This window comes from Orbicella faveolata, unplaced genomic scaffold, assembly GCF_042242905.1.
Source record: "Orbicella faveolata isolate gen_17 unplaced genomic scaffold, um_ofav_v1 contig_48, whole genome shotgun sequence".
In the NCBI taxonomy this organism is placed as follows: Eukaryota; Metazoa; Cnidaria; class Anthozoa; order Scleractinia; family Merulinidae; genus Orbicella; species Orbicella faveolata.
In genome coordinates, this window is record NW_028301578.1 from 1,390,890 (window position 1) to 1,406,679 (window position 15,790).

The following is a 15,790-nucleotide window of genomic DNA, read 5'->3' on the forward strand; positions in this document are numbered from 1 at the left end:
TTGTTGATCATCCCACCAACAAGTTCAATAAATCTTACGAGTTCTTGTCACAGTATGCTCGGCCATACGCCAAGGGACTGGCTCTAGCTTCTTCCCGCGGTTGGAGTTTTCCACCATCTTGTAAATGTATATGTCTACATGAGTTAAGTCTTGTACGTAATTTACCTCGGATTCTTGTTGTTTCATCGACAATACTTGAACACTTCTAACTCATAAATATTAAATTATGATCATCATGTAATATTACAACAGATAACTGTTGCTTCTGCATTCCCTGACAGAGGGGAAAAGGAAAACAGGTTCACTGTTTTTATCAACCAATAATTTTTCTTATTATACATTGCAGTCACCATCTTCTTCTCATTGGCTAAAAGCCTACTGTTAATTCTGGGAAACAGCGCAACCTACAGATTATTCACTAATCTGCTAGCAGATTAGTGAATAATCGGTAGGTTGCGCGCGCAATGCATGATTTCCAAGAGTTCACGTCAAGTTCACGTGAGAACATGGCTTGTCGAAAATAAACTGTGCTCGGTGCGATAATGCGTTGGTCGTTATTTTCTTTAAAACAATAAAACAATTATGAGATTCGGTTTCTGTGATATCCGAAATAAACAAGGTCTCGGTTAGTGTTATCAGCCTCAGCCTTCGGCTTCGGCTGGTAACTTTTATCTCGACCTTGATTATTCCGGATATCACAGAAACATCATCCAATAATTGTTTATAATTCTGCCAAGTTCATCGCTCTCATGCCAGCTCTTTCTCGGTCAAAATCATTGTTTCCCATGACCGCGATGGACTGGGCTCTTTGTGTTTCACTCTCATCATTCCAAACACAGCATCTCGCTGTCCACATGGAATTGGGGCGCACGAAGCGATCTTCTGCGTCAGCGCTGGGAAGATAATGAATCTGCAAGAAAGCAGGAAAAGGGGAAGTGTTCTTTCAAGAAAATGCTAGAAATTTATTGTTGTTCACTGCAGCATTGCCAGGATGTAGGACACAACGATTAAAGTGATTAATACCGGCAAAAATCACTTTGTCTATGCTGTTACTCCCTTAATGCAGTAGTTTCTTTCTTTTTTGAACGTTCGATATGTGGTAAGGGCAAAGCAAGTCCTTGGTTTTTACCGTGTCCTGACGTTGATTTGCATATTTATACGATGAATGGAAAAAAACCGGGCGACTCAACTACCATTCCGTTCTCAGTAAAGCAACCTTCTTGTCTGTTTATATTGCCTTATCCAGCCTTTATTGCTAAATAACACTTGCAATAATTTATCTTCATACAAGACCGATAAAATAAAAAAAGATATATATATGAAAGTTTACACATGCTTCTGACAGACCATCATTTCTTTTAGATACGGAAATAGAGAACTTGCATACCTTGCGGTTAGACAGATAATATTTATCTTACGGAAAGTTCTACGTTAACACCACAAATGTATCATAGATGCATTATTTTATCAAGGCCTGGGTTATAAGTTATGCAGTCCGACCTCTTTGTATGGAGAGTGAAACGAAATGTCGTGCAATCATGAAGCCCTTTTCTCCTGTATAACAAAACTTTGTCTATGACTGAGATGGAGCCGTCTGATTTCTTCTCCATTTCTCTACCTCCCGTTCAATTATACATCATACAGTGAAACCCCGTTATTACGGTCACCAACGAGCCATGAAAATTTAGCCGTATTAATGGGGTAAGGTCAAACTTCACGACTAGACTACGTGTAAATAGAGTGACATCTTAAAGAGATATATCACAGTTGCACTTCTAAACAACTGTTCTTGTACAACATCCGGAACGCAAGTATAACGTTTAAAAGAAACGAAACTTGAACCAGTGTGTAAAATGTTAAAAAGGAAAAGATGAACATAGCTAGCATGAATGACCGTATAAACGTTAACGGGGTAAAATTATAAAGGATTATACAGGTTGGGATTTCAAACGGAGCAGCCGCATTAACGGGGTTTTCTTGTAAGAAAATGTATGGGCGTTTCGCCGGAACAAAAAAAGTGGCGAGGTGACCGTAAAACGAGGTGACCGTAGGGCGGGGTTCCACTGTATATCTACCCGTAAAAGTCATTGAACTGCATTAATATCATGTACTACAAACATTGTACCTGACACACCAATATTTTAAGGGGCAGTAAAGGACATTCAGGTTAGTTATATTAAAATTGGTCTGTGTTTAGGAACAAATCCTTTAACTTACGGTGCCGTCTTGCACAAATTTTGGCGTAGTTTTCCTCTGAAGAACTGATTGGAAAACACCATGTCTGTGTTAAAAGTACCAGCACTAGTACAATTTCGACGATACTATAAGCAGTTAAATTGTTCTTCTGAGAAGTGTACTTGGCGAGAAGTACAAGATGTCCTCTATTGATCTCAGTCGAGCGAAGCTTGTGATTAAATCCCGATTTAAATATTGTGGTTTCGAAGGCTTTCGAAACCAAATTTACAGTAACTGTCTAATTTCTCACGCGCGGATTGGCTCATTTTATTATCAATAAGAGTACGGACGGATGAAATTTTAACTTATGCAAGCTTTCAAGTTCAACTTTCAGCTGTCAAACTGTCAACTTTTTAACTTATGAGATTTAATGAACTTTTTTAAGTAACCAATCAAAAAGCGAGAAAAGCTATTGACAATGCTGTGACAATGTAATTTGGAATAAAGTTCAGTTATCTTTGTTTAAGGCAAGTTTACGGCGTCTTTTCCCCTCATTTATATTTGACCATTCTGGGGTCTTGTTATTGTAAAAAACAAATTGACGTCAGTTTTTTATACGTCTGTCCTTTTATTGATGATAAATTTCGTCATAAGATTGTCAAAGTTTACTGCGGAACCACTCGTCTGCGGCTCGTAGTTCCACAGCCACTTTGATAATGTTATGACGCAATTTATCATCAATAAGAGGACAGACGCATAAAAAACTGACGTCAATTTGTTAAATATAAACTCAATGGTTGCGAAAGAAGCGATGGGAGAGCAGACTGGCACAACACTGATAAACTTGCAAAAGAGACTTGTTGAAAGATTTACTTACTTCATTGGTAATTTCCAGTAAATTAATCCATTCTTTTCATACCCAGTCTGTCTATTCTGACTTCTTGTCAAGTTCTCGTAAAAATATAAGTACAAAAAAATGCAAGTGGAGAAAAAGTAGAACAATGATGGTTATAATACAGTCCATGACGTTAACAAAATCCCAGAAATCACCAGCTACCGTGTGCTACGGACAGCCCTGAATGAACAGCGACGCCGCAAAAGGGATGAGCCGGCTAGACTACCGAGAGAAAATCCAGTTAGTGCGAGAATGGTTGACTTTTTACAGCTTGTCAACGATCGACAGCAAAACACGAGAAACTAGGGAATTATGAACAGTCGAGAAAGTTTGCAGCTTCAGTGGGGCGCTATTTTTCATCTACCGATCCCCCTTGTTCTTGCCCTCGTCTTGGTTGTTCTTTCGCTCGCCCCCTGAAACCGAAATCCTGGAACAGACTATTTTCGGTTGAGGTTATTTTGGGAGAGACCTGATAACGAGGATGTTTGTTATGTAAATCCTTTGAGACCACCAGAAGTGCTAGCTACCAGTTCAGTGTTTATATATTAATTTACTCAAACGTTGGTACAAACTGGATTGAGAAGTAAAAAGGTAAGCTACAAAGAGTAGATATTTGTAAAAATTCCAACGTCCCTGATAAGCAATAAAGAACGTTCACTGCAAGTTTGACTGTCGTGTTGAAAACTCAGGTTATCAGTGATATTAGTCAGTATGATATCAGGGGAGTCTGATATTAGTGTTATCCACGAGGCCAGCTGAAGATCGCGTCAGTGCATGGATGTCTATCGACGATGGAGTTTCTATAAATGGGCGCTTTGCTAGTTTGGTTAGAATTGACATTGCTTTTAGCTAACAAAAAGGTCATCAAGTTGTACTGTTTATGTTTCAATTTAAATTTATTTGCGAGAGGAGTGAATGAATCATTAAGAAAGGGCACAGGTGACGGGCATAAGAAAAAAAACAACAAAGAAGGAATATCGTCTTTATGCAACACCTAATTCTCTTAACTACAACCAATAAAATGTACAGTTACAAGTAAGGAGAATTAACATTTTGAACTTGCGCTTATAACACTTTAGGCGACTTAAGGTCCCAGAGAAGGCCTTCTATAAATGAGATCAAACAAGTAAAACGATAGAATTCTACCGGGGCAGTCTATAACGTGCTTACAGTTTGTCAGATCGCATGTAGACACGAATCAAATTGAAAATAAAAACATGCAGTGAATACACAATTAATAAGAATAGTCATTTTAAGTTTAGAAAGCCTCCTTATCAGGTTTATCCCAGAGTGATTTAGAGGAAATAGAAGGTCTGTTGGTTCATCTACTTATATTATTATGGGACATTATCAAACACTCAAGATACGTTCATTGTTATTTTCGTTACACGTGCTACAACAGGTCCTGTTGCGCAGATAAATTGCTTTACAACTAGTGTTAAAGATATAATGCTTTCGACACTAAAAACTTTCTGAATTCATTATTGGTTTCATTTTATGTAGCATACATTTCAAGAACTCAAGTGGGATGACAAACTTCGGCGCATTCCTGACCTTAGTTTTAATGATGACTGTAATGAAAGAAACCAAAGCTGAAACAGCGTATCGCGGGTAAGTCACTATTGACCTACTTGTACTATTCCATACTTGTACCTGGTAGATGCTCTTTTGATGTTCTTCGAATTCTGCAAGACCATTGTAATTGACCCTACAAACAGGAATATATACCTCTTACGCGTTACGGACAGATTTTTCGCCCTTTCGATTTATGAATCGAAGAGGAATAACCTACCTAACAACGGACTCCAATATCACCTCCAAGAGAAGTTCTAATTCTCTTTAAAATTGCTTATTAATACATTCGATTCCCAAGGAAACGCACCTCCTGAATAAAGGTTGTTAGCAACGATCAAGCCACTAGGTCATTACTACTTTATACTAACAAATCTATTCCATTAAAAGGGACCTTCTGCATGAAGGGTTTTCTCCCTTTAAGATCTCGTACTTTACAGTTTAAGTGAAACAACTTAACCGGTATAACTTTAATTTTCCAATCCAAGATGACTTTCGGAGTCCTTGTCATGGTTTCTTAACGTCCTGACTTTTGTGGTTGCTTTTCAGCCATAAAATTGTGAGGGCTTTTCCATCAAGCTTTGCCGAAGTTAAATTACTGTCTCGCCTCCAAGATGCCGAGCTCTTAGTGGTATTGTATCACGATTCCTTTCGTGTCTTATAATTATACATTTTACAATATAAGGTCTTTAAACAGAATTAGCCATAAAGCTAATTCTTTCTATGATTCAGTTGAACAGTGGAGATAACCAGATTGTTCTCCTGAAACGATAAAAAAAATTTTAGCGGCGACGCGTTTTCTTATTTGGCCATTTCTTATCTGGTCAACGTACACTACTCGTGCAGGCGTTACGTACCTACTAAATGAGGTGCAGTGATAGCTCCACCGAAGATGTTTACACACGCACCCAATAACGACCTTTTTGTCGACTGTTATTCTAAGCGCTAACCAGAGATCAAGAAGCTGATTAAAAAATAGCTCTGTTGTTTTATGGGCAGTGAAAAATTCGAATGAGCCCAACAATTCTTGAAAACATGTATATAACCGGTATACAGGTTAAGCTAGACGCAGGGTAAACTAAAGACACAGAATAGCAATCAGTGTCTTTATTTATTTAGTTTGGTGACGTTCTCGTTGCCGTTGCCGTAGGACGTGGCATCAACATACTGCGGACTTATCAATTGATTATCCCAGGTTATGCAATGCTGAACTATTTTCTATATTGCAGGCAGATTTTTGGCGACCTCCATCACATCCTGGTAGTACAGTAGACATGCGTGTTTCCCCTCGCGAATTTCTAAAGCTTACGAAATTATTAGATCAATACAAGATTCGTCACATAGTGCAGATATTTGATCTGCAAGCCGTCATCAACAGACAAAACGATGTACACAGCCGAGCGTCATCTTGGTATAGTGAATATCACCCCTTAGATAAGGTATTTATTATGCGATATTTCCCAGTCATAATATTAACCATTCTATTATTGTTTATTCAGAATTACCACGCAGCGTTATTTATAATATGAATAACCACAGAGTTCTACACTTAAATCGGAAATATTTAACAAATAAAGAAACCTAAGCACGACGGGCATTTGAGAGCATTTCTTGAGTCGGTGCTCTCAAATGTCCGGAGTGTTTTATCAGAGTGTGATACACGGCTTAGGCTTCTTCATTTACTTTATGATATAGAGGTAATGTGACGAAAAACAATAAAACACGCTTTTTCTATGTTTTATACTCTGATAAAACATGGGTTTCGACCAATCAGAGCGCGCGCATGGTCCCATCTATATTATAAATGAAAGTAAGCGTCATCCATTTACAGAATCAAAGAGTTCTATGAGCCAACTCATTCACGCTTTTAGATATGAAATGATTTGGGCAGTAAAGTGTTTATTTAAAATGTTTATGGCACATCAATAAGCGTCAAGTTCCTCCATGGACGTGTATCTTAGCTATCAGCAGGCTTACAATTGACTGGATGATTGGGTAAATGAATCTGTTGCTGTAAAATAGATTAGGACAATATAACATTGTTCTGTATGTCCTGTTGTCAAGCGTTTGTGTTAACTGCTTAGCAAATTTTGTATCGTCTGTAAGAAGTGAAAGCCTTATTCACTGTTTGCTTGTTACAGTTTATGTATGGTATTTCATTAATTCAAACAAAATGCAGGTGATTAGGGCAATATTTCTCAGGAAGCGTTGAGAGAGCTTGTGTAACTATTTTATTACCACGTAACAAAAAACACAGGATAAAATTAAAGGTGAGTATTCTATATCATATGCATTACATTAAGGCCATTGTTATTATTATGGTGAAATGCACTGTGAGAAGGGTGAGTCGGAAGCAGATAAATATTATATGTGTTGTTTTTTTTAGCAAATAACTTGTATGGGTAGTCAGGAATAAGTCAACAGGTGTAGTATTAACTGCTGCCCCTGAAATTCATTTAATTTTATTGTTTTTATAACTGTCGTTGATGTTACTATTTTTTCGGTTAATTCTTTAAGATTGTATCATGGATGAAAGCGATCAATCAAACATCGAATCTAGTGTACATGAACAGTCTTGGTAAATCGTACGAAAACAGGGAGCAATATTTATTAAAGGTATGATTATTATAACTACAATTACAAAATCAACAAGGGAATTGCATTTATGGGAAGGTCATGTAAACTCTAACTGAAAACCACAAACATCTGTGTGTTTTATGTTGTCGATTTGAGTTTGATTTCCACACTTGCATGGGGTTAAAATGTTATAAAAACACTTCATTCATGAGGAGACGTACAACGCCATCACCGTAAAATTCTAATATCAGTTTTCCTTTGAAATAAACCTACTCCTCCCACTGTCAAAAATACAGTACTTCCAATCTGGGATGGGAAAGGTCATTTGATATAGTACTCACCAGCAATGTGTGGCAAAATCCCTTAAGACAGTGATGTAAGGCAATGCGGTGCTGTCCACTCCCCCCCACCCCCCTCCCCACCCAATGCAATGTTGAAACGCATGAGAAATTGCAGGTACTAGTTTTCAACATTGTATGTGGGGTGGTGGTAACAATATTTCAATTAATGTTCTTTGTAGAACTTGATTTGATTTTCATATGGCTGAATAAGTTTAGCGCGGGGTTATAACGTAGTCTTCTAACTTGGTTTGAAAACTCGTCATACGAAAATCACTTCCAACATATAAGCCTAAAGTTCTTTCCGATCGATGAGTCAGTTAAGCGCCAGTTCTATAAAACACAACAACATGGTTTTCTTTATTACTCTGTAACTGTTTTGTTTTAATCCTTCGCCAGATCCAGACAGATAAAAAGCTGTTAAAACCTTTAGTATTTCTAAACTGTGGTATTCACGCTCGAGAGTGGGTTTCTCCGGCATCTTGTATGTACATCACACATCAGGTACTTAACTTGAATGTCGCTTGATGATGTTAGGGAAACTTACAGCTCTGTTGGTTAGTGGGTCGGGAGGATGGAGTACAATCCGGACTCACTATGTCGTGCTCTTGGGCGAGAATCCTTTTTCTTACAGTGCCTCTCTCTACTCAGGTGTACAAAAGGGTGGAGAGGAACTTTTAATTATGCAGCCTGGAAAAATGCTTGAGGGTAGCCTGACGTTAGACTAGCATTTCGCTACTGAAAGAGAAATTACTTCTACTCAGCGCTGTAGCCATGCATGAAAGCGAGATTACCAACGTAATGATGTAGATTAATATGGGTAATCAAATGGTAACAAGTGAAATAAGGAAAACATTTCATGCGGGTTTTGTCAAAATTCTTATAATTTCCCGAACCTTTAGGTGACGAAGGAAATTATTAGAATTTTGGCAAAGCGTAAGTGACATTATTTCCTAATTTCACAAGTATACCATTTGATTACCTCTTAATATCGTGTTTGGAAAAATACGCTTACAGCAGTGGGTTTTTGACTTGCTCATTGAATCGAAAAATTTCGCACCTAACGTTGCCAAGGTAATTTTGCATTTCACACGTGAAATTATAAATTAACGCTGAAATTTGGTGCCAAAATTAAAAAGTATATTGTCACCCATGATCGATGTTATTGCATACGTAAACCATAGTGTGAATGTGAGTTTTGAGATAGTGAAGTAATAGACCCTTTGCACAAATGGCAGCGATATTTAAATAACAATACTTATACATCCTAAGCCTCACAACCATGTGAAAAATCCTTTGTCTGGAAACATTAGGACGAGGCTAAGGATGTATAAAGTATTGTTATTCAAATTAGAACGAAAGACCGTGCTTGACCAAATTTCCAAACACCGAGAAGAAAGTTGAAAATACGACGCGCAGCGGAGTATTTTTGACGAAATTTGAGGTGTTTGGAAATGTGGTCGAACACTGTCTTGAGTGTTTGATATATATCAATCAAGACTAAAACTGAGGAGAAAACGGAGAAATAAAATCGTAAAAATCTATGCTAATTAAGATCAGATATCCAAACACCGTCACGGTCATGATTTCCATTGTTTAAACTTAATGAATTATTAATGAGGTTGAGAACTTTTGATAACAGGTGACGACCATCAGCAGAATGTTTTTTTTAGATTGTTTTCCTGTACGGTAAGGACCCTAATGTGACAGCCATGATGAATAAAATAGACCTTGCTATTCTACCTGTCTTAAATGTTGACGGCTACGCCTACACCTGGACTAAAGTAAGATTTGTATTTCATCAAAATACTTTCGTAATTAGTCAGCACTAAGAGATCTTAATGCTGGGGATAACCCTGTAATGGACTAGCATCCCATCCAGGGGGGAGTTGAAATACTCCTATTCGCTTCATGCTACAGAAACCGCGGGATAAGCTCCGGTCTGATGGACCACTTGTCTCGTGTGCAGACTTCTTTTTTTTTTTTACCTTTAGGCTATCTTGTGTCGTTTTCAGGCTAATCTGAACTCATACATTTATTAACGAGGCCTGACTAGCCTGTCTGTGACTTCATGGAATCAAAATTAAATAAAGCGCAAAATATTTGCGAATCGGGGAAACAACATCTTGTCAAATATCTTCACTTCATTTCCTGTGTTTACTCAATAAAAAAAAGTAGGCTTAGATAAAAGCCTGCTAGCTTGCGTAGCAACTATAGAAGTAATTATCGCAGGTAGTCCAGATGATCCTCTCTAAAATTGAGGAGATGAAGAAATTAAGAAGTAGAAAGGCAATGAAATAAAAAGTACCTAATCAATATGGATCTTTAGATAGCAGTAGGAGAACTAGATTGAGAATATAGGTATGACTTTCAAATTATCTTTTCAAATACGCTCCAATAAATTAAGCCTCACTTATCTCTGTTGCTGGATTCAGCTGAATGGAAGAGTATCAGGTCGACTTTTTTTCGATGGAAACCTGATAGTCGAAAGGATAACGACCATGTATGAAAACTCGTAATCGTAGACCGATCTAAACGCCCCTAATATTTTAACATTCTAGGACCGTTTGTGGCGAAAGAACAGAAGCCCCAACAAAGGATCTACGTGTTTTGGTACAGATTTGAATAGAAACTGGCAAGTTGGATGGGGAGGTAACTTAGATTAAACTCACTCTCCAAGAGAATCTAAGATCCAAGATCCGCCCTCGGTCATTTTCGACCAATAATATAACCTTCATTTCATTGCGTTTTCTTAGCTAATCTCTGATTAGCTAAGAAACTATCGTCTTTGAAACTTACATGCAGGTCTTTCTTATAGGTTTGCCGACAACTATTAAATAAAACCGTCATTAAATCAATGGTTTTATTTCACGGACTCAAACTGTGTTTAATAGATCAGTTACTAAGTTTTTTTTTTGTTAAAGCAGTAAGATCCCTCGCTCAACACCTCGTTCTTTATTCGCATAGATAAGCACAGTTGGAACTTTTTAATACGGCCACCAAATGGGCAAAGCTGAGTTTCTTTATTATGGACGTGTCTGAAGTAAAGGTTGGACTGTAGAAGTCGATTTTGATCGTATTAACATTGTTCTAATCTGCTTGATACTTGGCGGGTTTGTGAAACTGAAGACAAACCATGTTGAACACCCTTAGAAATTTAGTCTTACATTTCTTTTATAAGAGTTCGATTAATTGTTGGGCTAATGTGTATTTAGCTCCAGGAGCGTCTGATAAACCATGCAATGGCGTTTACCAGGGCTCATCAGTCATGTCTGAAAACGAGGTTCAGAACGTGGATCGTTTCTTGAAATCCGAGCAGAAAAGGCTTGTGGGATTTCTTGATGTGCATAACTACAGTCAAATGTGGATGATTCCTTGGGGATATGCCAAGGAAAATGTTAAAGACTATGACGAACTCGTGAGTAATTCTACTATACACTATCTATTATTTCTCATTTAACTCAGCTGAGTGTGGTAAAAGATAAAGGGCCCCATGAAAGGTCTGTTTCAGTTCTGTTGGTATTCGCAATGGACTGCAGATTGAGAAGTTTGCAGGGTCCGGACTACAAGGGATTCTTGTGTTGTGATTTTTGCTATGGTGTATATCATAGTTAGTTTGGTCCGTGACATTGGCCCGACAATTATATAGGGCAAGGAAGGAATACTTCAGCGACTGGACCTCTTTTGATGCGGCCGGTGCCTGTAAATTTGAATTGACCAATCAGCATTCAGCAGGCGCGAGAAATTATAGAGTGCTTACATGTTAACAGAAAGGCATTGAAACATATCGGACCAATTTACTCTCTGGAGACGGTACTGAACAGTGATTGAAAATGCCAGAGACCATAACAAATTATGACCAAATTCAAAATATGTAATATTTGTTCCTTTAAGCTTTAAATTGGTTGCCAAAACTCCATGGGTAACCCGCCAAGTGTCGCCGGCCAGGGAGGATGACAGTGGTGTTACACTGATTCCTCGTTAAATTAATCCCGGAATTCCCGAGAGGCTGAAACAATGAGCAACGCAATGAGTACTTGTATGTACTGCTTCCATGGTAGTATAGATACTATGCTATCGTGTACGAAGTGGTCTTAATGTTAATAAGAAGCAATAAATAGGTCCACAATCCATTTATGCCTTTGTATTACGAAGTTTTTTTTAGTGTTTTACAAAAGTGTTTCCCAAATATAAAAGCTCCAGAGACGCTAGTGCAACAAACTGAACTACTCCCTTGTAACTGCTTTATAGAACATGCACGATTTGCAGCGGTTTTCAATTTGCGGTTTTCAATTTTCAAAAGTAATCAGGCAATTACTTTGTTTTGGTTTTGTTTTATTACGGTTTAAGATTGGCTGAGGAGCCTAATTGTGTATTTGCATGAGTTGCAGATGAGGATTGGCAGTGCGTCAGTGAATGCTATCAAATCAATGGAATTTAACACAACCTACAAACTGGGTCCTTCATCGAGGTTGCTGTGTAAGTAGGCATTTGTAATGCCGCACGTTGAGAGACAGCAAATAAGCTGCAAAAGACGATGATCATCGTCTCCTGCCCGCTCCTATCCCATCGAAATAGTCGATGCACAAGGGAATCATTTCCCTCAGTTCAGCCTCTCAGTGGCGAGAATTCTGACCCTAACTTGAGGTAACCCTAACCCCGGCTGCTAACCCTAAGTTGTTTTTTTTAATACCCATGTAATCTGTTATTTCTTGCTAGTCCCTGCCTATACAGATAGTGTTTATTGATTAAGGAACTTAAAAAAAAGGTTTTGCACAAATGAACATCGATTGAAAGTTTGCCCTGCCTTGCTTCTCTTGAGGAGATTTTGACTTATGAGGGGAATCGGCGTAAGGAATGACAAAGAGTAAGAGCCATTCTTCTTCGTAACTATCGCTAGCTTGTTTTAATCCGGGGCAGCGCCATAACTCTGAAATTCAAAATGCGCAGATTTCCAAAGGAAACACACCATTGAGCTATAAAATTGTACACAGATATAAATTTACCCCCTCTTATGCCTGATGAGGATAAAAATTGTGGTGGCTCTTTAGTTTTGGATTTTAGAAAATGATGACATTATTACGTGAAAACGATCTATACACGTAGTTTGGTTTTGTTTTGGTAAAAGCGATGACAGATAAGAATCCAAAATTGAAGGTGACCACTGATTATAACATTCAAACACACGTCTGTTATGATTGTTTGACGCGTGATTCCATGTTCACGAAGCAATTAACCTGAAGTGAAGAGCGCGTGATTTCTTTAAAAAGAATATAGTATTTTTGTGACAAGTCTCAGGAAAACAGTGATACGTAGTCTTTATCATGTGCAGCAGGCATGTTTGCGTAATGGAATAAATTGACGTTTCAACTAAGTTTCGCGCAAAAATTTGACGAACTTTCCCTAAGCGGCCACTTCCCATTTCCCAGAGGGTGACTGCTTAATAGGGGTTCGACTGTATAAATAACACCGGAAACAAAACAGTAGCCACACTTCTCCTTTGGCCCAGTTTGATCGGAAAATGTTGTCTCATTTTACAGCAGGTAGTCAAACTGGTCAATCTGACAAAACGGAAAGAATTCCTGCTATACAGAGGAAAGAACCTAGTACACATTGAAAAATTCTCTCATAGTTATATTATGAACATCTTAACCCAAAATGTAGTTTAGCGCGAACAGTGAAAAAATAAATACGTAACAGTCAAATCACCTGATACTACTATTTCATCTTCCTTATTTCAGATTTATGTTTTGGGACCTTCCAGGATTATGTGTACGGCTCATTGGGAGTAAAATATGCGTTTGCAGTAGAGCTACGTGACAATGGACATTACGGATTCCTTCTTCCAGCATCTCTTATAGAGCCCACGGCAAAGGAATTGTTTGAGGGACTAAAAACCATGGTGTGGGAAATGAAGCTAAATTCCTGACACCAAACCACTGGGTGCGCGGTACAGTGTTAGAAATACTGAATCCTATGAGAAAACTTTTTTTGTCAAGAGATTTCCTATCCTGGGGACATCTCCTAAGATATCACTCTTGAATGGAAACACCTCCCCCCTCCCCCCACTCCACCCCCCTCAAGCAAGAAATATCTATTTCAAAGACTCTATCGGCCGGATGGTCTTTAGACACAAAACAATATGCAACTATATATATATATATTTTGCAGTTAGGAGCTAATTCCAATAATCTTTATGCTCGGCTTAGAATAAACTTTTTTTGAATCATTCAAATACAGTTTTTGAACTGTATTTTTAGCCCATTTCAGGACGCTTTGTTTGCTCTATAAATCGTAATTTGTCGCACAGTTTTAAAACATATGCATGTCGTAGATTTATCATGAGCTTGTGGCAAGTCACAAAGTTGTACCATCACAAATATTTGGAATGGTAGTTTAATCTGTAGCAACGTGGTACACGTTCTGCGCCTCAATTTTCATGTCCCCAAATCTCATTATTTTCAATGCAAAGGCAGATCCACATTTGGAATAGAATCATTGAAATAATTTTCTCAAACTCATCAATAATTCATCAAGTTAAATAAAGAAAATCATGACCGTGACGGTGTTTGGATATCTGATCTTAATTAGCATAGATTTTTACGATTTTGTTTCTTTGTTTTCTCCTTAGTTTTTAGTTTCGGTTGAGAAGATATATCAAACACTCCAGACCGTGTTTGATAACATTTCCAAACACCTCGAAGTTGGTCAAAAATATTCCGCTACGCGTCTTATTTTCAACTCTCTTCTCGGTGTTTGGAAATGTGTTCAAATACGATCTTTCATGTTTGATGTAACATATCTAATAATACACATGAAAAAATTACTCGATTCTGATTGGCTAAGAGCAGTGCAGTTCAAGTGTAACACAGTGCAAAAAGTGTAACACCAGTGCAAATTACACATCAAAATTCTGGATTATGATTGACTGAAAGATAATAGGAATTTTTCTAAGAAAATGATATCAGGTAAAATGATGACGAAAATTTTGTGTTGAAACTTTGAAAAAAGTTTTCTCAAATGAGAAAAAAATGGTCCCAAGAAAGATCTTCCGGCACTTCCTCCGCGGGGATTTTTGTCATGTTTATATTATTAACAAGTAATCATACGGTTTTTCTCGTTCAATTTGGAGTTAATTTGCACTTCTGAGTTTTTCAAAAAGCTGAAATTACACTCGCCGAAGCGGCTCGTGCAATTTCAGCTTTTTGAAAAACTCACTCGTGCAAATTAATTCCAAATTGAACTCGAAACCGTATGATTACCTATACAAACACGAGACACAGTGTTTCATCGGGATATCCAGACACCGAGAAGAGAGTCGAAAATACGACGCGCAGCGGAGTATTTTTAACTACATTCGAGGTGTTTGGATAGCCGGTGAAACACTGTCTCGAGAGTTTGATATATTTTCTCAATCGAAACAAAAACTAAGAAGTAAATGGAGAGATAAAATCGTCAAAATCTATGCTAATTAAGACCGGGTATCCAAACCTCGTTCACGGTTGTGATTTTCTTTGTTTTAACTTGATGAATCATTAATGAGTTTGAGAAATATTACGTATTGCACACCGATGTACAATACGGTTGATAGTATCCAGGTTGCGTGCATTTTGTTAGGGCCAATTTTGACGGTACACCTTTGCCATTTTATAAAAGGAAAAATATTTAAATTAGCATTAAGTAATATTAGTACATGTATTGCAGATAATGTTAGTATTGTAAGTATTGTTAGCACTGTAATTGGTATTAGTATTTTTAGTAATCTTAGTTTTTGCATATAGTGTTTAGTAGTGTAAGCAAAGTTAGTATTGTAAATAACGTCAGTATTGTAGGTAATGCCAGTATTGTAAATAACTTTAGTTCTGAAAGCAATTATTTTAAAAAACACTTTGCCATGTATTTCAAGCTTAAGACAAGTCTACAACATGAATTGTTTCTTGTGATTGAAAACTATACAACTTGATTGTTTCGGCGCGAGGGCGACCGAAGCAGAACTTAACTTCGTCAACATTGTATTGACAGTTATCTATTAATTGTAAATACCTGATAACAAGATAATGCCTGCAGGCTGGCTCCAAAATTACTTCAGCACTATCCAGACACCAGATACATTCGGAAACAAATATGTCATTCGCTATAATCTAAGAATATTCACTGAATATTTTCAGCCTTTAATCAGCAGAAAAATAAGAATATTGAGCCTCGGTCGGAAAAACAATATTCTTATAAAAAA

General features: G+C 37.6%; 1 protein-coding gene across 1 annotated transcript; it reads left to right on the forward strand.

Moving 5' to 3' along the window:
• The first annotated feature begins 4,543 nt into the window (after positions 1-4,543).
• On the forward strand, positions 4,544-14,946 carry LOC110045843 (carboxypeptidase A2-like). Its single transcript, XM_089281748.1, has 10 exons — positions 4,544-4,681; positions 5,192-5,273; positions 5,872-6,081; positions 7,160-7,258; positions 7,957-8,061; positions 9,231-9,341; positions 10,119-10,209; positions 10,773-10,975; positions 11,949-12,036; positions 13,299-14,946. The coding sequence occupies exons 1-10, from the start codon at positions 4,599-4,601 to the stop codon at positions 13,484-13,486; spliced, it is 1,260 nt and encodes a 419-aa protein (XP_089137874.1). The 5' UTR covers positions 4,544-4,598; the 3' UTR covers positions 13,487-14,946.
• Positions 14,947-15,790: the final 844 nt, after the last annotated feature.